This window comes from Pseudophryne corroboree, chromosome 1, assembly GCF_028390025.1.
Source record: "Pseudophryne corroboree isolate aPseCor3 chromosome 1, aPseCor3.hap2, whole genome shotgun sequence".
NCBI lineage: Eukaryota > Metazoa > Chordata > Amphibia > Anura > Myobatrachidae > Pseudophryne > Pseudophryne corroboree.
In genome coordinates, this window is record NC_086444.1 from 766,264,266 (window position 1) to 766,289,283 (window position 25,018).

Consider the following 25,018-nt stretch of genomic DNA (forward strand, 5'->3'; position numbering starts at 1 on the left):
ATTATCTGTCCAGCTAGTGGAGCCCGATGCTGGTGTTAAAAATACGGGGGACCCCTACGCTTTTTGTCCCCCGTATTTTAGGCACCAGCACCAGGCGCAGAGCCCGGTGCTGGTTTTAAAAATACGGGGGATCCCCTGTCAATTTCTCTATCGTCCTAGTGGATGCTGGGGTTCCTGAAAGGACCATGGGGAATAGCGGCTCCGCAGGAGACAGGGCACAAAAAGTAAAGCTTTAGGATCAGGTGGTGTGCACTGGCTCCTCCCCCTATGACCCTCCTCCAAGCCTCAGTTAGATTTTTGTGCCCGGCCGAGAAGGGTGCAATCTAGGTGGCTCTCCTAAAGAGCTGCTTAGAAAAGTTTAGCTTAGGTTTTTTATTTCTCTATCGTCCTAAGTGGATGCTGGGGTTCCTGAAAGGACCATGGGGAATAGCGGCTCCGCAGGAGACAGGGCACAAAAAAGTAAAGCTTTTACCAGATCAGGTGGTGTGCACTGGCTCCTCCCCCTATGACCCTCCTCCAGACTCCAGTTAGATTTTGTGCCCGAACGAGAAGGGTGCAATCTAGGTGGCTCTCCTAAAGAGCTGCTTAGAGAAAGTTTAGCTTAGGTTTTTTACTTTACAGTGAGTCCTGCTGGCAACAGGATCACTGCAACGAGGGACTTAGGGGAGAAGTAGTGAACTCACCTGCGTGCAGAGTGGATTTGCTGCTTGGCTACTGGACACTAGCTCCAGAGGGACGATCACAGGTACAGCCTGGATGGTCACCGGAGCCGCGCCGCCGGCCCCCTTGCAGACGCTGAAGAGAGAAGAGGTCCAAAATCGGCGGCTGAAGACTCCTGAGTCTTCATAAAGGTAGCGCACAGCACTGCAGCTGTGCGCCATTTTCCTCTCAGCACACTTCACACAACAGTCACTGAGGGTGCAGAGCGCTGGGGGGGGCGCTCTGAGAGGCAAATAAAAACCTTATTAGAGGCAAAAAATACCTCACATATAGCCCACAGAGGCTATATGGAGATATTTAACCCCTGCCTAACTTCAAAAATAGCGGGAGACGAGCCCGCCGAAAAAGGGGCGGGGCCTATCTCCTCAGCACACAGCGCCATTTTCTCTCACAGAAAAGCTGGAGAGAAGGCTCCCAGGCTCTCCCCTGCACTGCACTACAGAAACAGGGTTAAAACAGAGAGGGGGGGCACTGATTTTGGCGATATTGTATATATATAAAAGATGCTATAAGGGAGAAACACTTATATAAGGTTGTCCCTATATAATTATAGCGTTTTTGGTGTGTGCTGGCAGACTCTCCCTCTGTCTCCCCAAAGGGCTAGTGGGTCCTGTCCTCTGTCAGAGCATTCCCGGTGTGTGTGCTGTGTGTCGGTACGTGTGTGTCGACATGTATGAGGACGATGTTGGTGAGGAGGCGGAGAAATTGCCTGTAATGGTGATGTCACTCTCTAGGGAGTCGACACCGGAATGGATGGCTTATTTAGAGAATTACGTGAGAATGTCAACACGCTGCAAGGTCGGTTGACGACATGAGACGGCCGACAATCTATTAGGACCGGTCCAGGCGTCTCAGAAACACCGTCAGGGGTTTTAAAAAACGCCCATTTACCTCAGTCGGTCGACACAGACACAGACACGGACACTGAATACAGTGTCGACGGTGAATAAACAAACGTATTTCTCAAAAAATAGGGCCACACGTTAAGGGCAATGAAGGAGGTGTTACGTGTTTCTGATACTACAAGTACCACAAGAAAGGGTATTATGTGGGAGTGAAAAAACTACCTGTAGTTTTTCCTGAATCAGATAAAATAAAATGAAGTGTGTGATGATGCGTAGGGTTACCCCGATAGCAAATATTGGCGTTATACCCTTTCCCGCCAGAAATTAGGGTACGTTGGGAAACACCCCTTAGGGTGATAAGGCGCTCACACGCTTATCAAGTGGCGTTACCGTCTCCAGATACGGCCGCCCTCAAGGAGCCAGCTGATAGGAAGCTGGAAAAATATCCTAAAAAGTATATACACACATACGGTGGTTATACTGCGACCAGCGATCGCCATCAGCCTGGAGATGCAGTGCTGGGTTGGCTTGGTCGGATTCCCTGACTGAAAATATTTTATTCATGTAGAGCATTTAATAGGATGCATTCTATATATATGTATGTGAGATGCACAGAGGGATATTTGCTCTCTGGCATCAAGATAAGTGCGTTGTCCATATCTCCCAGAAGATGTCAGGGACACGACAGTGGTCAGGTGATACAGATCCCATACGGCAGATGGAAGTATTGCTGTATAAAGGGAAGGAGTTATTTGGGGGTCGGTCCATCGGACCTGGGGACCACAGCAACAGCTGGGAAATCCAACCTTTTTTACCCCAAGTTACATCTCAGCTAAAAAAGACACCGTCTTTTCAGCCTCAATCTTTCCTTTCCCATGAGGGCATGCAGGCAAAAGGCCAGTCATATCTGCCCAGACATAGAGGTAAGGGAAGTAGACTGCAGCAGGCAGCCCTTTCCCAGGAAAAGAAGCCCTCCACCGCGTCTGCCAAGTCCTCAGCATGACGCTGGGGCCGTGCAAGCGGACTCAAGGTGGGGGGGTAGTCTCAAGAGTCTCAGGGCGCAGTGGGATCACTCGCAAGTTGACCCCTAGATCGTACGAGTATTATCCCAGGGGTAAAGATTGGAGAGTCGAGACATCTTCTCCTCGCAGGTTCCTGAAGTCTGCTTTACCAACGGCTCCCTCCGACAGGGAGGCAGCATTGGAAACAATTCACAAGCTGTATATCCAGCAGGTGATAATCAAAGTACCCCTCCTACGACAAGGAAAAGGGTATTATTTTTCCACACTATATTGTGGTACTGAAGCCAGACGGCTTGGTGACACATAGTCTAAATCTAAAATGTTTTGAACACTTACATAAAAGGTTCAAATCGAGATAAAGTCACTCAGAGCAGTGATAGCGAACCGGAAAAAAGGGGACTATATGGTGTCCCTGGACATCAAGGATTACCTCCATGTCCAAATTTTGTCCTTCTCATCAAGGGTACCTCTGGTTCGTGGTACAGAACTGTCAATATCAGTTTCAGACGATGCCGTTTGAATTATCCACGGCACCCCGGGCCTTTTTACCAAGGTAATGGCCGAAAAGATGTTTCTTCAAAGAAAAAAGGCATCTAAATTATCCCTTACTTGCACGACCTAAAAAGGGCAAGTTCCAGAGAACAGTTGGAGGTCGGAAGAGCACTATCTAAAGTAGTTCTTCGACGGCACGACTGGATTCTAAATATTCCAAGAATCGCAGCTGTTTTCCGACGATACGTCTGCTGTTCCTAGGGATGATTCTGGACACGGTTCAGAAAAAGGTTTTTCTTCCCGAGGAAAAAGCCAAGGAGTTATCCGACCTGTCAGGAACCTCCTAAAACCAGGAAAGGTGTCTGTACATCAATGCACAAGAGTCCTGGGAAAAATGGTGGCTTTTTACGAAGCAATTCCATTCGGCAGATTCCATGCAAGAATTTTCCAAAGGGATCTGTTGGACAAATGGTCAGGGTCGCATCCTCAGATGCACCTGCGAATAACCCTGTCGCCAAGGACAAGGGTATATCTTCTGTGGTGGTTGCAAAAGGCTCATCTATTGGAGGGCCGCAGATTCGGCATACAGGATTTGATCCTGGTGACCACGGACGCCAGCCTGAGAGGTTGGGGAGCAGTCACACAAGGAAGAAACTTCCAGGGGGTATGGACGAACCTGGAAAAGTCTCTTCACATAAACATTCTGGTACTAAGAGCAATCTAAAATGCTCTAAGCCAGGCGGAACCACTCCTGCAAGGAAAACCGGTGTTGATTCAGTCGGACAACATCACGGCGGTCGCCCATGTAAACAGACAGGGCGGCACAAGAAGCAGGAGTGCAATGGCAGAAGCTGCCAAGATTCTTCGCTGGGCGGAGAATCACGTAATAGCACTGTCAGCAGTGTTCTTCCCGGGCGTGGACAACTGGGAAGCAGACTTCCTCAGCAGACACGATATTCACCCGGGAGAGGGGGGTCTTCATCCAGAAGTCTTCCACATGCTAATAAACTGTTGGGAAAGACCAATGGTAGACATGATGGCGTCTCGCCTCAACAAGAAACTGGACAAGTATTGCGCCAGGTCAAGAGATCCACAGGCAATAGCTGTGGACGCACTGGTAACACCTTGGGTGTACAAATCAGTATATGTGTTTCCTCCTCTGCCTCTCATACCAAAGGTATTGAAGATTATACGGTGAGGAGGAGTAAGAACAATACTAGTGGCTCCGGATTGGCCAAGAAGGACTTGGTACCCGGAACTTCAAGAGTTGGTCACGGACGACCCGTGCCCTCTACTTCTGAGAAGGGACCTGCTACAACAGGGTCCCTGTCTCTTTCAAGACTTACCGCGGCTGCGTTTGACGGCATGGCGGTTGAACGCCAGATCCTAAAAGGGAAAGGCATTCCAGAAGAAGTCATTCCTACCTTGATTAAGGCAAGGAAGGAAGTCACCGCGAAACATTATCACCGCATTTGGCGAAAATATGTCGCGTGGTGCGAGGATCGGAGTGTTCCGACGGAGGAATTTCAACTGGGTCGTTTCCTACATTTCCTACAATCAGGATTGTCTATGGGTCTCAAATTGAGATCTATTAAGGTTCAAATTTCGGCCCTGTCAATATTCTTCCAAAAAGAATTGGCCTCAGTTCCTGAGGTACAGACTTTTGTTAAAGGAGTACTGCATATACAGCCTCCTGTGGTGCCTCCGGTGGCACCGTGGGATCTAAATGTAGTTTTAGATTTCCTCAAATCCCATTGGTTTGAACCATTGAAAAAGGTGGATTTTAAATATCTCACATGGAAAGTGACTATGTTACTGGCCCTGGCTTCCGCCAGGAGAGTATCTGAATTGGCGGCTTTATCTTATAAAAGCCCTTATCTAATCTTCCATTCGGATAGGGCAGAACTGAGGACTCGTCCGCATTTTCTCCCTAAGGTGGTATCAGCGTTTCACCTGAACCAACCTATTGTGGTGCCTGCGGCCACTGGCGACTTGGAGGACTCCAAGTTGTTGGACGTTGTCAGAGCCTTAAAAATATACATTTCAAGGACGGCTGAAGTCAGAAAATCTGACTCGCTGTTGATACTATATGCACCCAACAAGTTGGGTGCCCCTGCTTCTAAGCAGACGATTGCTCGTTGGATTTGTAACACAATTCAACTTGCTCATTCTGTGGCAGGCCTGCCACAGCCTAAATCTGTTAAGGCCCATTCCACAAGGAAGGTGGGCTCATCTTGGGCGGCTGCCCGAGGGGTCTCGGCATTACAATTCTGCCGAGCAGCTACGTGGTCGGGGGAAAACACGTTTGTAAAATTCTACAAATTTGATACCCTGGCAAAAGAGGACTTGGAATTCTCTCATTCGGTGCTGCAGAGTCATCCGCACTCTCCCGCCCGTTTGGGAGCTTTGGTATAATCCCCATGGTCCTTTCAGGAACCCCAGCATCCACTTAGGACGATAGAGAAAATAAGAATTTACTTACCGATAATTCTATTTCTCGGAGTCCGTAGTGGATGCTGGGCGCCCATCCCAAGTGCGGATTATCTGCAATACTGTACATAGTTATTGTTAACAAATTCGGGTTATATTGTTAAGGAGCCATCTTTAAGAGGCTCTTTCTGTTATCATACTGTTAACTGGGTTTAGATCACAAGTTGTACGGTGTGATTGGTGTGGCTGGTATGAGTCTTACCCGGGATTCAAATTGCCTCCCTTATTGTGTACGCTCGTCCGGGCACAGTACCTAACTGGAGTCTGGAGGAGGGTCATAGGGGGAGGAGCCAGTGCACACCACCTGATCTGGTAAAAGCTTTACTTTTTTGTGCCCTGTCTCCTGCGGAGCCGCTATTCCCCATGGTCCTTTCAGGAACCCCAGCATCCACTACGGACTCCGAGAAATAGAATTATCGGTAAGTAAATTCTTATTTTTACAGTGAGTCCTGCTGGCAACAGGATCACTGCAACAAGGGACTTAGGGGAGAAGAAGTGAACTCACCTGCGTGCAGGATGGATTGGCTTCTTAGGCTACTGGACATTAGCTCCAGAGGGACGATCACAGGTACAGCCTGGATGGTCACCGGAGCCTCGCCGCCGGCCCCCTTGCAGATGCTGAAAAGAGAAGAAGGTCCAGAATCGGCGGCAGAAGACTCCTCAGTCTTCTTAAGGTAGTGCACAGCACTGCAGCTGTGCGCCATTGCTCTCAGCACACTTCACACGGCAGTCACTGAGGGTGCAGGGCGCTGGGAGGGGGGCGCCCTGGGAGGCAATGTAAACCTATTTTTTGGCAAAAAAATACCTCACATATAGCCTCCGGGGGCTATATGGAGATATTTAACCCCTGCCAGAATCCGTTGAAGAGCGGGAGACGAGCCCGCCGAAAAAGGGGCGGGGCCTATCTCCTCAGCACACAGCGCCATTTTCCCTCACAGAAAGGCTGGAGGGAAGGCTCCCAGGCTCTCCCCTGCACTGCACTACAGAAACAGGGTTAAAACAGAGAGGGGGGGCACTAATTTGGCGTTAGAAATATATAAAAAGATGCTATAAGGGAAAACACTTATATAAGGTTGTCCCTATATAATTATAGCGTTTTTTGGTGTGTGCTGGCAAACTCTCCCTCTGTCTCTCCAAAGGGCTAGTGGGTCCTGTCCTCTATCAGAGCATTCCCTGTGTGTGTGCTGTGTGTCGGTACGTGTGTGTCGACATGTATGAGGACGATGTTGGTGAGGAGGCGGAGCAATTGCCTGTAATGGTGATGTCACTCTCTAGGGAGTCGACACCGGAATGGATGGCTTATTTAGGGAATTACGTGATAATGTCAACACGCTGCAAGGTCGGTTGACGACATGAGACGGCCGACAAACAATTAGTACCGGTCCAGACGTCTCAAAAACACCGTCAGGGGTTTTAAAACGCCCGTTTACCTTAGTCGGTCGACACAGACACGGACACTGAATCCAGTGTCGACGGTGAATAAACAAACGTATTCCTTATTAGGGCCACACGTTAAGGGCAATGAAGGAGGTGTTACATATTTCTGATACTACAAGTACCACAAAAGAGGGTATTATGTGGGATGTGAAAAAACTACCTGTAGTTTTTCCTGAATCAGATAAATTAAATGAAGTGTGTGATGATGCGTGGGTTCCCCCCGATAGAAAATTATTGGCGGTATACCCTTTCCCGCCAGAAGTTAGGGCGCGTTGGGAAACACCCCTTAGGGTGGATAAGGCGCTCACACGCTTATCAAAACAAGTGGCGGTACCGTCTATAGATAGGGCCGTCCTCAAGGAGCCAGCTGACAGGAGGCTGGAAAATATCATATAAAAGTATATACACACATACTGGTGTTATACTGCGACCAGCGATCGCCTCAGCCTGGATGTGCAGAGCTGGGGTGGCTTGGTCGGATTCCCTGACTAAAAATATTGATACCCTTGACAGGGACAGTATTTTATTGACTATAGAGCATTTAAAGGATGCATTTCTATATATGCGAGATGCACAGAGGGATATTTGCACTCTGGCATCAAGAGTAAGTGCGATGTCCATATCTGCCAGAAGATGTTTATGGACACGACAGTGGTCAGGTGATGCAGATTCCAAACGGCACAAAGGTGTATTGCCGTATAAAGGAAGAGGAGTTATTTGGGGTCGGTCCATCGGACCTGGTGGCCACGGCAACGGCTGGAAAATCCACCGTTTTTACCCTAAGTCACATCTCTGCAGAAAAAGACACCGTCTTTTCAGCCTCAGTCCTTTCGTCCCTATAAGAGTCATATTTGCCCAGGGATAGAGGAAAGGGAAGAAGACTGCAGCAGGCAGCCCATTCCCAGGAACAGAAGCCTTCCACCGCTTCTGCCAAGCTCTCAGCATGACGCTGGGACCGTACAGGACCCCTGGATCCTACAAGTAGTATCCCAGGGGTACAGATTGGAATGTCGAAACGTTTCCCCCTCGCAGGCTCCTGAAGTCTGGTTTACCAAGGTATCCCTCCGACAAGGAGGCAGTATGGGAAAAAATTCACAAGCTGTATTCCCAGCAGGTGATAATCAAATTACCCCTCCTACAACAAGGAAAGGGGTATTATTCCACACTATATTGTGGTACTGAAGCCAGAAGGCTAGGTGAGACCTATTCTAAATCTAAAAAAATGTGAACACTTACAAAGGTTCAAATCAAGATGGAGTCACTCAGAGCAGTGATAACGAACCAGGAAGAAGGGGACTATATAGTGTCCCGAGACATCAGGGATGCTTACCTCCATGTCCCAAATTTGCCCTTCTCACTAAGGGTACCTCAGGTTCGTGGTATAGAACTGTCACTGTCAGTTTCAGATGCTGCCGTTTGGATTGTCCACGGCACCCCGGGTCTTTACCAAGGTAATGGCCGAAATGATGATTCTTCTTCGAAGAAAAGGCGTCTTAATTACCCCTTACTTGGACGATCTCCTGATAAGGGCAAAGTCCAGGGAACAGTTGGAGGTCGGAGTAGCACTATCTCGGATACTGCTACAACAGCACGGATGGATTCTAAATATTCCAAAATCGCAGCTGATCCTGACGACACGTCTGCTGTGCCTAGGGATGATTCTGGACACAGTCCAGAAAAAGGTGTTTCTCCCGGAAGAGAAAGCCAGGGAGTTATCCGAGCTAGTCAAGAACCTCCTAAAACCAGGAAAAGTGTCAGTGCATCATTGCACAAGGGTCCTGGTAAAAATGGTGGCTTCCTACGAAGCAATTCCATTCGGCAGATTTCACGCAAGAACTTTTCAGTGGGATCTGCTGGACAAATGGTCCGGATCGCATCTTCAGATGCATCAGCGGATAACCCTATATCCAAGGACAAGGGTGTCTCTCCTGTGGTGGTTACAGAGTGCTCATCTTCTAGAGGGCCGCAGATTCGGCATTCAGGATTGGATGCTGGTGACCACGGAGGCCAGCCCGAGAGGCTGGGGAGCAGTCACACAAGGAAAAAATTTCCACGGAGTGTGATCAAGTCTGGAGACTTTTCTCCACATAAATATACTGGAGCTAAGGGTAAATTTATAATGCTCTAAGCTTAGCAAGACCTCTGCTTCAAGGTCAGCCGGTATTGATCCAGTGTGAAAAACATCACGGCAGTCGCCCACGTAAACAGACAGGGCGGCACAAGAAGCAGGAGGGCAATGGCAAAAACTGCAAGGACTTTTCGCTGGGCGGAAAATCATGTGATAGCACTGTCAGCAGTGTTTCATTCCGGGAGTGGAAACTGGGAAGCAGACTTCCTCAGCAGGCACGACCTCCACCCGGGAGAGTGGAAACTTCATCGGGAAGTTTTTCCACATGATTGTGAACCGTTGGAAAATACCAAAGGTGGACATGATGGCGTCCCGTCTGAACAAAAAACGGGACAGGTATTGCGCCAGGTCAAGAGACCCTCAGGCAATAGCTGTGGACGTTCTGGTAACACCGTGGGTGTACCAGTCGGTGTATGTGTTCCCTCCTCTGCTTCTCATACCTAAGGTACTGAGAATTATAAGACGTAGAGGAGTAAGAACTATACTCATGGCTCCGGATTGGCCAAGAAGGACTTGGTACCCGGAACTTCAAGAGATGCTCACAGAGGACTTATGGCCTCTGCCGCTAAGAAGGGACTTGCTTCAGCAAGTACCATGTCTGTTCCAAGACTTACCGCAGCTGCGTTTGACGGCATGGCGGTGGAACGCCGGATCCTAAGGGAAAAAGGCATTCCGGAAGAGGTCATTCCTACCCTGGTCAAAGCCAGGAAGGAGGTGACCGCACAACATTATCACCACATGTGGCGAAAATATGTTGCGTGGTGTGAGGCCAGGAAGGCCCCACGAAGAAATTTCAACTCGGTCGATTCCTGCATTTCCTGCAAACAGGAGTGTCTATGGGCCTAAAATTGGGGCCCATTAAGGTTCAAATTTCGGCCCTGTCGATTTTCTTCCAGAAAGAATTGGCTTCAGTTCCTGAAGTCCAGAAGTTTGTCAAGGGAGTATTGCATATACAACCCCCTTTTGTGCCTCCAGTGGCACTGTGGGGTCTCAACGTAGTTCTGGGATTCCTCAAATCACATTGGTTTAAAACCAGTCAAATCTGTGGATTTGAAGCATCTCACATGAAAAGTGACCATGCTCTTGGCCCTGGCCTGGGCCAGGCGAGTGTCAAATTGGTGGGTTTTTTCTCAAAAAAGCCCATATCTGTTTGTCCATTCGGACAGGGCAGAGCTGCGGACTCGTCCCCAGTTCTCTCCCTAAGGTGGTGTCAGTGTTTCACCTGAACCAGCTTATTGTGGTGCCTTGCGCCTACTAGGGACTTGGAGGACTCCAAGTTGCTGGATGTTGTCAGGGCCCTGAAAGTATAGGTTCCAGGACGGCTGGAGTCAGGAAAACTGACTTGCTGTTATCCTGTATGCACCCAACAAACTGGGTGCTCTTGCTTCTAAGCAGACTATTGCTAGTTGGATGTGTAATACAATTCAGCTTGCACATTCTGTGGCAGGCCTACCACAGCCAAAATATGTAAATGCCCATTCCACAAGGAAGGTGGGCTCATCTTGGGCGGCTGCCCGAGGGGTCTCGGCTTTACAACTTTGCCGAGCGGCTATTTAGTCAGGGGCAAACACGTTTGTAAAATCCTACAAATTTGATACCCTGGCTAAGGAGGACCTGGAGTTCTCTCATTCGGTGCTGCAGAGTCATCCGCACTCTCCCGCCCGTTTGGGAGCTTTGGTATAATCCCCATGGTCCTTTCAGGAACCCCAGCATCCACTAGGACGATAGAGAAAATAAGAATTTACTAACCGATAATTCTATTTCTCGGAGTCCGTAGTGGATGCTGGGCGCCCATCCCAAGTGCGGATTATCTGCATTACTTGTACATAGTTACAAAAATCGGGTTATTATTGTTGTGAGCCATCTTTTCAGAGGCTCCGCTGTTATCATACTGTTAACTGGGTTCAGATCACAGGTTGTACAGTGTGATTGGTGTGGCTGGTATGAGTCTTACCCGGGATTCAAAATCCTTCCTTATTGTGTACGCTCGTCCGGGCACAGTATCCTAACTGAGGCTTGGAGGAGGGTCACAGGGGGAGGAGCCAGTGCACACCACCTGATCCTAAAGCTTTACTTTTTGTGCCCTGTCTCCTGCGGAGCCGCTATTCCCCATGGTCCTTTCAGGAACCCCAGCATCCACTACGGACTCCGAGAAATAGAATTATCGGTAAGTAAATTCTTATTTTTTCCCCCGCATTTTTAGAACCAGGACCAGCTTGAAGAGCCCGAGGCTGGTTATGCTTTGGAGGGGGGACCCCACGCCATTTTTTTTTAGGATTTTACCGTTCCAGCAATAAAAAAAATAAATAAATAAAAATAATATTTTAAAAAATATATAAATAATATTTGTGCCTCCAAAAAAAAAAAAAAAAAACTACCTAATCCCTTCTAATATAAATAGATCTGCTATTCCCCAAAAAAAAAACACAAAAAAAAACATGTTTAAATTTTTTTTATTTGTTTTCACCCTCCAAAGTGTGGCGGATTGAAAATGACGAATTTGCGGTCTAAAAGCACTGCTGTCGAATTTCCAAACTTGAATTGAATATGCTTTGGTCGAATTGCAGCACTTGTATCATTGCAGAAAAGTCGAATTTGCAAAAATTCGAATTTCAAAAAGTCGAATTTTGAAAGTCCGTTTTTTGGTCGGAAAGCACTGAATTGCATAGGCAAATTTTTTTTTTGGTCGAAAATGACCCGAAATTCGACAATTTCGGGAATTCGACCGCAATTGCATATACCCCATAGGGTCCACTTTGCATAAGACATCTGCTAGAGGTGTTCATACTACATCAGGCTTCCTTGGATAGAAGAATGATGGTGAAGGTCCAGCTGCATGAAGGAAGGTCACTTTTAATTCATCTTCATTCTTGTCAATCACATAAACAAGCCACCATTTTTTGTTGTAGACTACATATTTACTCTCCATATACCAAATTTGAACAAAATCTGAGCTGGTGAATTAAAATTTTAACAAAGTATGTTGATTTTTATATAGAATTACCCTAATCCTGTGAACACAGAAACATACAATTTAACAGCAAATAAGAACCATATGGCCCATCCAGTCTTCCCTTTATGGTACCAGGGGTGTTTGGGTAAGTGTTAGTTTACTGGATTAGAGTGGGTTTAGTGGTTGGGTTCAGTTATTAGATGTGATGGCAGATAAGAACCACTTGGCCTGTCCCGTCTGTCCATGTACACAAGGACTTACATATACTCTCCATATACCAAATTTTATCAAAATCTGAGCTGGTGAGATAAAATCAGTGTGTTTCTTTGACACAGAGTGACCGAATAGGACCATGTAACCCAGCCTCCATGCAGATAGGGAGGAGCTTTGCGGTGACCCTTCCAGGACAGGCCTGTACCCACTGCACAGGGATTAGATGCAGACTGTTTACACAAAGATGCTTTCCACTTTCAACTCAGTCACTCATAGCAACATCTTTATAAAAATTAAACTTCCACAATACTTCCAAAAATTCACACTTGTTTCCTGTAAAAAATAAGAAACAAATTCCTTAAAAAAAAAAAAGGAAGGCCCAACTTCCCAAATAGGTTTCTCATGCAGATGATGGCAAGTCCAGATCCTCAGCGCGTCCTGTGGTACCCTACCCAGTCTTGCCTCCATTTGGATGTTAAAGTGTGTCCTTCCATCCCTGCCTGTACCTCGGGTACTCCTCCATCTGCTCTGGCACTGCTGGAGTCCACACTCCAGTCTGTGGAGACTTGCTGCCGTTGTAGAACTAACCCTGAAATGGACGTGACGCAGTGAAATATGAATGGAGGGATGAGATATCCAAACCCTGTACCCCTTTCTTTTGCTGTGTACAGGCTACTGGCTTGTGAGGGGTGACACTGAGCAGTTTGCCAAAGCCCTTTTCTTCTTTGAAATATGTGTGGCATTCCTCTTGAGGGCTAGGTTGTTGCTGGAGGTCTTGCCTTCGCTCTACCTATCTTCTGTTGTTCCCAGACTCTGTCGGCTTTCCCTGGAGAAGTGCAGGCGCAACACTTGCGAAATGGACAGAGTGCATCTCAACATTTTAAAAAATGGGCAGGGCACGGTACCCTGTCAAAAAAGTCTTAACAGAAACACTATGCTAAATAGCAAATAGCCTCTTCTATAATATTGCCAGCAGTGATCAGCAGACACTAAGGGATCCAAGGCTGCAGAGGGGCCAGGAGGTCCCTCTCAGATTGGCGGGTACTGGAAGTTTCTGACTGGTTGCTTCAGATGCGACAATGTCAGGGAAAGCCCAGCTTTGCGTGGTCGTAGCAGATGCAACCATGCCAGACAAGTGGTTAAAGTTGTAGTCTCTAAGTATGCTTACTTTTGTTATATTAATTATGCTCCCAAACATAATTCTTTTGTCATCCTTGTTACAGTGATTTAATTATTAATATAAGATTGAATAAGAAAATGGCAAAAAATGACAGCTAAGTGAACCAACAGCCATTCAGAAATTCCTTTTTGTACATACTACATTCAGACACAGCTAAAGCCATAAGTAGAGGGTTAGAAAGAATAATAAAAATGCCTATACCAGTGGTTCTCAAACTGTGTGCCGTGGCACCCTGGGGTACCTTGGGACACTTGCAGGGGTTACCTGAATTGGTGGCCCAGGACCAATTAAAATTATTCATGGCCAATGTAATAGGCAAAGCCAGTGCTGGTGGCTGCCAATCATAAAATACGTGGACAAACAGAAGCAAATCTTGTCCCTCACTACACAGCTGAGCCGAAGTATGACATATAAACCATATTTACTTTACTTTTAATATTTCTTTCTAAATTTCTCAATAAGAACCGTTTGGACTAGGAGTCAAGTGAAAAACAATTCTGGTACTCGTCTAGGTCGTCGAGACTTAAAAAAACAAACCCTTTTCTCTTACGTCCTAGAGGATGCTGGGGTACATATTAGTACCATGGGGTATTGACGGGTCCACCAGGAGCCATTGGCACTTTAAGAGTTTAATAATGTGGGCTGGCTCCTCCCTCTATGCCGGTCACAGCTATGGGAGCTTTACAGAGTTCTCTTAGAAAAAAGTTTTTTCTTTCTTTCTTTTCAGAGTTTGTTATTTTACATGGAGGCTGCAGCGAGGGACTGAGGGGGAGGGAGCAGTGTCCGCCCTGCGGGGTCTTGAGCCACTGCCCCCGCTGACTGGACATTGCGCTCCAGAGTGGTCCGATCGCGCCCCGCCACAGGGGAACGCTCGCCCCGGCAGCCAGCCGCCACCCCCTCGGACCTGAAGAGTGGCGAGTGAGTCACTGTCCCCCCTGCAAGCGGGGAACAGTGTGAAAAGGGCGGCTAGAGGATAGGAAGGCTCTGCGGTGCGGCGCTGGGAGGGGCGCCCTGGGCCAGCTCTGAACTCTACACTGACCTCACCAAGCCTGTCGGGGTCTGCGGATCCAGGCCTTCACCAAATACTCCGGCCAGTATAATCTTTCAAAGAGCGGGAAGACAGTGCCATGGAGGGGGCGGAGCTTCTCAGAGCGGACCCAGCAGCGTTCAGCACCATTTTCCTGCCTGCAGCTCACTGCCAGCGGATACACAGGTCCCTCCAGAGCGACTCCAGCTATCTGTACGATACCAGGGGGTTTTAGAAGGGAGGGGAGGCTGTGTGGAGACTGTCACCTATTAAGGGACACAGTCAGCGCGGGTTTAGGGTCTCCCTATACACTAATAGCGCTGTGTGTGGGTTGGCTCCAATCTCTGTGTCTCTCTGCCATTCTTGGGAGGAAAACTCTGCCCAGTACTCTGTGTGTTTGTGGGGTGTTTGGTGGGTGTGTGACAACATGTCTAGGGACACTGTTTCATATGCTGCAGAGGATTTGTCTTCCCAGGAAGACTCCATTCCATGTAATCAGGATTGCACTGTTTTAGCGCAGATCCCAGCTAGAGAGCCAGAATGGTTAGTCTCTCTGAGGGGGACTATTTCTCCGATTTCTGATAGAGTTGCTAGGACTGAGCATGCCACTCAGGTCCTCCAGTCCTCTATGGTTGTATGGTCTGATACTGCCTCCTCGGGGTCCCCTGTGGTACATTTTCACAAACGTGCACTTGCAATTATGTAGGATGACACGGACACCGACTCTGACGCTGCAGACGGTGACGGGGATGTGTTGAGGGGGTCAGCATCACTTGCCAAGGTGGTGCAGTTGATGATGGAGGCTGTTAGGGATGTTTTACACATTTCGGACACAGCTCCAGAACAGGTGGAGGAGGCCTTCTTTACAGATAATAAGAAGTTCCCACTCGCCTTCCAGGCATCCAAAGAATTAAATGCTATCTTTGAAAAGTCATGGGAAACTCCGGAAAAGAAATTCCAGATTCCCAAGAGAGTCTTGGTTGCTTTTCCATTCCCAGAGGAAGATATAAAGAGATGGGAGTCCCCACCGATAGTCGACGCCTCTGTCTCCAGGCTGTCCAAACAGGTGGTGTTACCGGTCCCGGGATCTACCTCGTTAAAGGACCCAGCAGATCGCAAGGTGGATGCTACGCTGAAATCCATTTACACGGCTTCAGGGGCTATATTGCGGCCTACTATAGCCTGTGCTTGGATTGCTAAAGCTATTGCCAGGTGGTCAATCACTCTGCAGGGGAATCGACTACGCTGGATAAAGGTGACGTTGATTTGTTTTTACGTAATATTCAGGATTCTGCAGGGTTCCTGGTGGATTCCATGAAGGACCTGGGTTCCATGGCTGAGGGGATCTCCTCCATGTCCGTCTCGGCTCTCAGGGGTCTCTGGCTGCGCAACTGGTCTGCGGACGTAGAATCCAGGAAGTGTGCGGAGGGCCTACCATACAAAGGTCAGGCTCTCTTTGGGGAGGCGCTGGATGTGTGGATTGCCACGGCTACCACGGGTAAGTCTCCTTTTCTCCCCTCAGCTGCACCGGCTACGAAGAATCCTTTTTCATCAACCACGTCAGTCCTTTCGGCCCGCGAGGCCTAGAAAGAATAAGCCTTCGAACACCTTCAGAGGTGGTCGTGCCAAAGGAAAGAAACCTGCTCCCGCAGGTTCCCAGACCCAGAAGCCCGCTTCTGATACCCCTAAGTCCTCCGCATGACGGTGGACAGCTAGGCCTGGAGGAGGGTCAGGTGGGGGCAAGACTACTGCAGTTCAGCCACATCTGGGTGTCGTCGGGTCTGGACCCCTCGGTCCTGGATATAGTGTCCAAAGGGTACAGACTGGAGTTTCAAGATCCCCTGCCTCACCGTTTCTGCAAGTCAGGCTTGCCAGCCCTGCTGGCAGACAAGACAATTCTTCTGGAAGCCATCAGAAAATTGGTGGTTTCAGAGGTCATAGTTCCGGTCCCACTTCAGCAGTGGAACAAGGGTTATTATTCGAACCTTTTCGTGGTACCAAAACCGGATGGTTTGGTACGGCCTATTCTAAACTTAAAGTCTTTGAACCCTTATCTCAGGGAGTTCAAATTCAAGATGGAATCTCTGAGAGCTGTCATCTCAGGACTGACGGAGGGGGAGTTCCTGGTGTCTCTGTACATCAAGGATGCTTACCTCCACATTCCCATTTGGGCGCCGCATCAAGCATATCTCAGGTTTGCGCTGTTAGATGATCACTATCAGTTCCAGGCGCTGCCGTTTGGCCTCTCCACTGCACCGAGGATCTTCACCAAGGTGGTGGCGGAGATGATGGTTATCCGCAAACGGGGTGAACATAATTCGATATCTGGACGATCTCCTGATAAAGGCGTCGTCCAGGGAGAGGTTGTTGCGGTCCATCGCGCTCACGACGCAGCTGCTCGGGAAGCACGGTGGATCCTGAACCTTCCAAAGTCTAATCTGGAGCTGACAAGGCGGTATCGGTTCATCAATGCACACGCCTTCTGGGGAAGATGGTTGCCGCCTACGGGGCTCTGCAGTACGGCAGGTTTCATGCTCGACCTTTTCAGCTGGACCTCTTGGACCAGTGGTCTGGCTCTCACCTACACATGCACAAGAGGATACGCCTATCTCCGAAAGCCAGGATTTCACTCTTCTGGTGGCTGCAACTTCCGCACCTTCTGGAAGGGCGAAGGTTCGGAATTCAAGACTGGATCCTTTTAACCACAGATGCAAGTCTAAGAGGTTGGGGAGCAGTCGCTCTGGGGGAAACCTTTCAGGGACGATGGTCGGATCAAGAATCACTTCTCCCAATAAACATCCTGGAACTCAGGGCCGTGTACAACGACCTTCTGCAAGCAGCACACCTTCTACAGGATTGGGCTGTTCAGGTGCAGTCGGACAATGTGTGACCACAGTGGCCTACATAAACCGACAAGGCGGACCGAAGAGCAGGGCTGCCATGTCCGAGGTGTCAAAATCCTCATCTGGGCAGAAAGGCACGCGGTGGCGATGTCTGCAATCTTCATTCCGGGCGTAGACAACTGGGAAGCAGACTTCCTCAGCAGACACGATCTCCATCCAGGGGAGTGGTGCCTCCATCCGGTGGTGTTCAAGGAGGTAACCGGTTGGTGGGGGGTTCCTCACATAGACATGATGGCCTCCCGTCTCAACAGGAAACTACGGAGGTACTGTTCCAGGTCGAGAGACCCGCACGCACTGGTAACACCGTGGGTGTTCAAGTCAGTGTATGTGTTCCCTCCACTTCCTCTGATACCAAAGGTTCTTCAGCTCGTGAGAAGAACAAATGTTCTGGCATTCCTCATTGCTCCGGACTGGCCAAGGAGGGCTTGGTACGCGGATCTACTGGATCTTCTGCTGGAGGATCTACTCCTGCAGGGGCCGTTCGCTTATCAAGACTTTCCGCGGCTACGTTTGACGGCATGGCGGTTGAGCGCCAGATCTTAGCTCTGAAAGGTATCCAGAGTGAGGTCATTCCTACAGGCCAGGAAGGTGGTAATGTCTAAACATTACCATCGCATTTGGAAAAAATGTTTCTTGGTGTGAGGCCAAGAAGTTTCCGGCGGTGGAGTTTCAACTTGGAAGTTTTCTCCTTTTCCTGCAAGCAGGGGTGGATATGGGACTGAGATTGGGCTCCATTTAAGGTCCAGATCTCTGCTTTGTCCATCTTGTTCCAAAAGCAATTGGCTGTTCTTTCTGAGGTTCAGACCTTTTTGAAAGGGGTTCTGCACATCCAGCCACCCTTTGTGGCGCTTACGGCACCATAGGATCTTGATGTGGTGTTGCAGTTCCGGCAATCTGCTTGGTTTGATCCTCTACAGGTGGCTATTCTCAAGTTTCTCACGTGGAAGGCGATCACCTTTTTGGCCTTGGCTTCTGCACGACGCATGTCGGAATTTGGGCTTTATCTTGTAAAAGCCCCTATCTGATCTTCCATGAGGACAGGGCGGAACTTAGGACTCGTCCACAGTTCCTGCCTAAGGTTGTGTCGGCTTTCCATATCAACCAACCTATTGTGATGCCAATGGCTACTGACTCCTCAATTACTTCAAAGGCCTTGGATGTAGTGAGGACTTTGAAGATTTACGTGAAGAGGACGGCTCGTCATAGGAAAAGTGACTGTTTGTCCTCTATGATCCCAAGAAAATTGGATGTCCTGCTTCTAAGCATTCGATTTCACGCTGGATCAGGTTCACTATCCAGCATGCCTATTCCACGGCAGGATTGCTGTGTCCAGAATCTGTAAAGGCCCACTCTACTCGTAAAGTGGGCTCTTCCTGGGCGGCTGCCCGGAGGGTCGCGGCGGTACAACTCTGTCGAGCAGCTACTTGGTCTGGGTCGAACACGTTTGACAAGTTTTACAAGTTCGATACTTTGGCCTCTGATGACCTCAAGTTTGGTCAAGCAGTGTTGCAGGAGTCTCTGCGCTCTCCCTCCCGTACTGGGAGCTTTGGTACATCCCCATGGTACTAATATGGACCCCAGCATCCTCTAGGACGTAAGAGAAAATAGGATTTTGGTAACCTACCGGTAACTCCTTTTCTCGTGGTCCATAGAGGATGCTGGGCGCCTGCCCAGCACTGCGTTTTCCTGCTTTGGTTTATAGTTCAGTTCTGCCTGGTTCTTAGGTAAGTTCAGCGTTATTTACGGTTTTCAACTGTTGCTGAGTTTTTCCGGCATGTTGGCCGGATTTGCATGTTGTGTGAGCTGGTGTGAATCTCGCCACTATCTGTGTAATTCCTTCTCTCGAATTTTGTCGTCTCCTCGGGCACAGTTTCTAGACTGAGTCTGCTAGGAGGAGCCAGCCCACACTATTAAACTCTTAAAGTGCCAATGGCTCCTGGTGGACCTGTCTATACCCCATGGTACTAATATGGACCCCAGCATCCTCTACGGACTACAAGAAAAGGATTTACCGGTAGGTAACCAAAATCCTATTTTTGGAACCACTGGCCTATACATATTTTCAGTTTCTTTGCATTGTGTTCCTGATATTTTTATATGAATTTCTATTTTCAGATTGTTCAGTGGTGCACACCAAGTGAGAAATTATGAGTATGTTTAACCTTGACCGCTTCCGCTTTGATAAGAGCGGAAAAGACTGCCAAGCCTCCAATGAAAAGGAAGGAACAAGCCGTCCTGGAACTCCAAGATCTGAATTGGATGGCGGAGAATGTAAGCAATTTATATGGGATCAATTCAGTTCAGCACGGATTGAATAGCGCCTAAAAGGAGCTCCCAGTGCTGTTCAGTTCAGTGCGCTGTTATGTTGGAGAAGGCCAGTTCTCGCGGCCTTAACAAGGTGTTTAGTCATGAGATCCGGAACTTTCTGACTTAGGTGCCCGGCGAGATGCTGTTTCCGCCGTGCGAAGGGCAGAATACAACATCGCGACAGTACTTTTGTCGGGTTTCTGCTCGCTTCCCCTAAGGGGTGCGAAAAGAAATCCTCTAGTCTGGCCTCACATTACCCTGAATTGAATAACTCCTGGAGCTCCCTCGCAGCGCTATTCAATCTATGCTGTTGAATTGACCCCATTTTTTTATTATTTTTCTTTTATATTTTTCTTTTTTTAATATGAATGATACATTTTTTTTAAAGCTATTCTATTGTATTGCTTATCCTGGGCATACATTATACAATTATAGAGAACTGTACTGTGCATTTGTGCAACCAATCTCATATTATTGTTTGGTCAGACATACCCAATCGACCAGTATGTCCGTCTAATCTGATATTTTTGAGGTTTCAAGTCTGCTGCATTGGCCAGTATATGTGCAGCTGATCGAAAAATCCCTGTTCCTTCACTTGTGAGGAATGGTGAAGTGTCTCCTCCGCTGTGAAGGAACTGTATGTTGGCTGTATACACTGTGAGTTATTTTACAATGTATAGCCACGATGTCTGCTGGGTTACATGCTGTAAGATAAAATGTCTGTCTGTCTGACAGGCATTATATGTATATAACCATTTCCTCTTGCATCCATCTGGAGGATGCTCAATTACATCTGGGTATATACAATGGCCATGCCGTGACTCGGTAGCAGAGAGTGTCTTTATGTGCAACTTTTTCCATTTAAATGTGTCTAAGCCGCATTGCTATTTGAATAGGATGCAAACGCAGTTTATGCTAATTAAATTATGATATGTGGAATGCCTATATTCTGTGTTCGACTGTATATGCATATGAAATGCTGTTAGTGTTTCCCTGGAAATCACTGTAATGTAGCATTTTGTATGCAGATACAGCCACAGTCTCGACACAGAATATAGGCATTCCGCATATAATTTTAATCTGCATGTGCATCCTAGTCACATTATGATGAGAATAAAAACATTTTCGGCAAAGAAAAATAGACGCCCGACATTAGCAGAGCTGCCGGCTGTCTCATGCCAGACATCTCTTGCTGCATGGCCTATTGAGGCAAGATATATGAGGACACATATGTAGTGTGGGCTTTGGAGTCTGGAACTAAGAAAGCTTGCTCCGTCCCCCTATATAATCCCTCCACCTCCAACAGCACTTCAGTCTTTATTTTAGTGCCTTGGAGCAGGGTACGATAGTTAGGTCCTAGCTTTTAGTTAGGTTTTATTTCTCTATCGTCCTAGTGGATGCTGGGGTTCCTGAAAGGACCATGGGGAATAGCGGCTCCGCAGGAGACAGGGCACAAAAAGTAAAGCTTTTCCGATCAGGTGGTGTGCACTGGCTCCTCCCCCTATGACCCTCCTCCAGACTCCAGTTAGATTTTTGTGCCCGGCCGAGAAGGGTGCAATCTAGGTGGCTCTCCTAAAGAGCTGCTTAGAGAAAGTTTAGCTAGGTTTTTTATGTTACAGTGATTCCTGCTGGCAACAGGATCACTGCAGCGAGGGACTGAGGGGAGAAGGAGTCAACTCACCTGCGTGCAGGATGGATTGGCTTCTTGGCTACTGGACATCAAGCTCCAGAGGGACGATCACAGGTACAGCCTGGATGGTCACCGGAGCCGCGCCGCCGGCCCCCTTGCAGATGCTGAAGACAGAAGAGGTCCAGAATCGGCGGCTGAAGACTCCTGCAGTCTTCTAAAGGTAGCGCACAGCACTGCAGCTGTGCGCCATTTTCCTCTCAGCACACTTCACACGGCAGTCACTGAGGGTGCAGGGCGCTGGGAGGGGGGCGCCCTGGGAGGCAAAATGAGTACCTATAAAGGCTAAAAATACCTCACATATAGCCCTAGAGGCTATATGGAGATATTTAACCCCTGCCTGATTTCTCAAAATAGCGGGAGACGAGCCCGCCGGAAAAGGGGCGGGGCCTATCTCCTCAGCACACGGCGCCATTTCCTCTCACAGCTCCGCTGGTCAGGACGGCTCCCAGGTCTCTCCCCTGCACTGCACTACAGAAACAGGGTAAAACAGAGAGGGGGGGCAAATTTATGGCGATATTTTTATATAACAAAGCAGCTATAGGGGAGCACTTATTATAAGGCTATCCCTGATATATATATAGCGCTTTTGGTGTGTGCTGGCAAACTCTCCCTCTGTCTCCCCAAAGGGCTAGTGGGTCCTGTCTTCATTAGGAGCATTCCCTGTGTGTCTGCTGTGTGTCGGTACGTGTGTGTCGACATGTATGAGGACGATATTGGTGTGGAGGCGGAGCAATTGCCAAATATGGGGATGTCACCTCCTAGGGGGTCGACACCAGAATGGATGCCTTTATTTATGGAACTACGGGATAGTGTCAACACGCTAAAGCAGTCGTTTGACGACATGAGACGGCCGGACAATCAATTAGTGCCTGTCCAGGCGACTCAAACACCGTCAGGGGCTGTGAAACGCCCTTTGCCTCAGTCGGTCGACACAGACCCAGACACAGGCGATGACTCCAGTGGTGACGGTGACGAATCAACCGTATTTTCCAGTAGGGCCACACGTTATATGATTTTGGCAATGAAGGAGGCGTTACATTTAGCTGATACTACAGGTACCACTAAACAGGGTATTATGTGGGGTATGAAAAAACTACCTATAGTTTTTCCTGAATCAGAAGAACTAAATGACGTGTGTAATGAAGCGTGGGTTGCCCCTGATAAAAAGCTGATAATTTCAAAGAAATTATTGGCATTATACCCTTTCCCGCCAGAGGTTAGGGAGCGCTGGGAAACACCTCCTAGGGTGGACAAGGCGCTAACACGCTTATCTAAACAAGTGGCGTTACCCTCTCCTGAGACGGCCGCACTTAAAGATCCATCAGATAGGAGGATGGAAAATATCCAAAAAAGTATATACACACATGCAGGTGTTATACTACGACCAGCTGTAGCAACTGCCTGGATGGGCAGTGCGGGGGTAGTTTGGTCAGAATCCCTGATTGAAAATATTGATACCCTGGACAGGGACAATATTCTACTGTCGTTAGAACAAATAAAGGATGCATTTCTTTATATGCGTGATGCACAGAGGGATATATGCACACTGGCATCACGGGTAAGTGCTATGTCCATTTCGGCCAGAAGAGCTTTATGGACGCGACAGTGGACAGGCGATGCGGATTCAAAACGGCATATGGAAGTTTTGCCGTATAAGGGGGAGGAGTTATTTGGAGTCGGTCTATCAGATTTGGTGGCCACGGCTACAGCCGGGAAATCCACCTTTCTACCTCAAGTCACTCCCCAACAGAAAAAGGCACCGACTTTTCAACCGCAGCCCTTTCTTTCCTTTAAAAATAAGAGAGCAAAGGGCTATTCATATTTGCCACGAGGCAAAGGTCGAGGGAAGAGACAGCAACACGCAGCTCCTTCCCAGGATCAGAAGCCCTCCCCGGCTTCTACAAAAGCCTCAGCATGACGCTGGGGCTTCTCAAGCGGACTCGGGGACGGTGGGCGGTCGTCTCAAAAATTACAGCGCGCAGTGGGCTCACTCGCAAGTAGATCCCTGGATCCTGCAGATAATATCTCAGGGATACAGGTTGGAATTAGAGACAGATCCACCTCGCCGTTTCCTGAGGTCTGCTTTACCAACGTCCCCCTCCGAAAGGGAGACGGTGTTGGAAGCCATTCACAAGCTGTACTCTCAGCAGGTGATAGTCAAGGTACCTCTTCTGCAACAAGGGAAGGGGTATTATTCCACTCTTTTTGTGGTACCGAAGCCGGATGGCTCGGTAAGGCCTATTCTAAATCTGAAGTCCTTGAACCTGTACATAAAGAAGTTCAAGTTCAAAATGGAGTCACTCAGAGCAGTGATAGCGAACCTGGAAGAGGGGAACTTTATGGTATCCTTGGACATCAAGGATGCGTATCTCCACGTTCCAATTTACCCCTCACACCAGGGGTACCTCAGGTTCGTTGTACAAAACTGTCACTATCAGTTTCAGACGCTGCCGTTCGGATTGTCCACGGCACCTCGGATCTTTACAAAGGTAATGGCCGAGATGATGATTCTTCTTCGAAGAAAAGGCGTATTAATTATCCCATACTTGGACGATCTCCTAATAAGGGCGAGGTCCAGAGAACAGCTAGAGATGGGATTAGCACTGTCTCAAGAAGTGCTAAAACAGCACGGGTGGATTCTGAATATTCCAAAATCCCAGTTAATGCCGACAACTCGTCTGCTGTTCCTAGGGATGATTCTGGACACGGTTCAGAAAAAGGTTTTTCTCCCGGAGGAAAAAGCCAAGGAGTTATCCGAGCTTGTCAGGAACCTCCTAAAACCAGGAAAGGTGTCTGTACATCAATGCACAAGAGTCCTGGGAAAAATGGTGGCTTCTTACGAAGCGATTCCATTCGGCAGATTCCACGCAAGAATTTTCCAAAGGGATCTGTTGGACAAATGGTCAGGGTCGCATCTTCAGATGCACCTACGGATAACCCTGTCTCCAAGGACAAGGGTGTCTCTTCTGTGGTGGTTGCAGAGTGCTCATCTATTGGAGGGCCGCAGATTCGGCATACAGGATTGGATCCTGGTGACCACGGACGCCAGCCTGAGAGGCTGGGGAGCAGTCACACAAGGAAGAAACTTCCAGGGAGTATGGACGAGCCTGGAAACGTCTCTTCACATAAACATTCTGGAACTAAGAGCAATATACAATGCTCTAAACCAGGCAGAACCTCTGCTTCAGGGAAAACCGGTATTGATCCAGTCGGACAACATCACGGCAGTCGCCCATGTGAACAGACAGGGCGGCACAAGAAGCAGGAGGGCAATGGCAGAAGCTGCAAGGATTCTTCGCTGGGCAGAGAATCATGTGATAGCACTGTCAGCAGTGTTCATCCCGGGAGTGGACAACTGGGAAGCAGACTTCCTCAGCAGACACGATCTTCACCCGGGAGAGTGGGGACTTCATCCAGAAGTCTTCCACATGCTGGTAACCCGTTGGGAAAGACCAATGGTGGACATGATGGCGTCTCGCCTCAACAAAAAACTGGACAGGTATTGCGCCAGGTCAAGAGATCCGCAGGCAATAGCTGTGGACGCGCTGGTAACGCCTTGGGTGTACCAGTCGGTGTATGTGTTTCCTCCTCTGCCTCTCATACCAAAAGTA

The 25,018-nt window shown here is 48.4% G+C and overlaps 1 protein-coding gene across 2 annotated transcripts in view; it reads left to right on the plus strand.

Moving 5' to 3' along the window:
* Nucleotides 1–25,018, plus strand: part of SMARCAD1 (SWI/SNF-related, matrix-associated actin-dependent regulator of chromatin, subfamily a, containing DEAD/H box 1) — a 337,899-nt gene that overhangs the window by 11,571 nt on the left and 301,310 nt on the right. For both annotated transcript variants that reach the window (XM_063917359.1, XM_063917366.1), the window contains exon 2: nt 19,526–19,681. In XM_063917359.1, coding sequence (XP_063773429.1) covers nt 19,558–19,681 — 124 coding nt within the window. In that variant the 5' untranslated portion in view covers nt 19,526–19,557. The remainder of the gene's footprint in view (nt 1–19,525; nt 19,682–25,018) is intronic.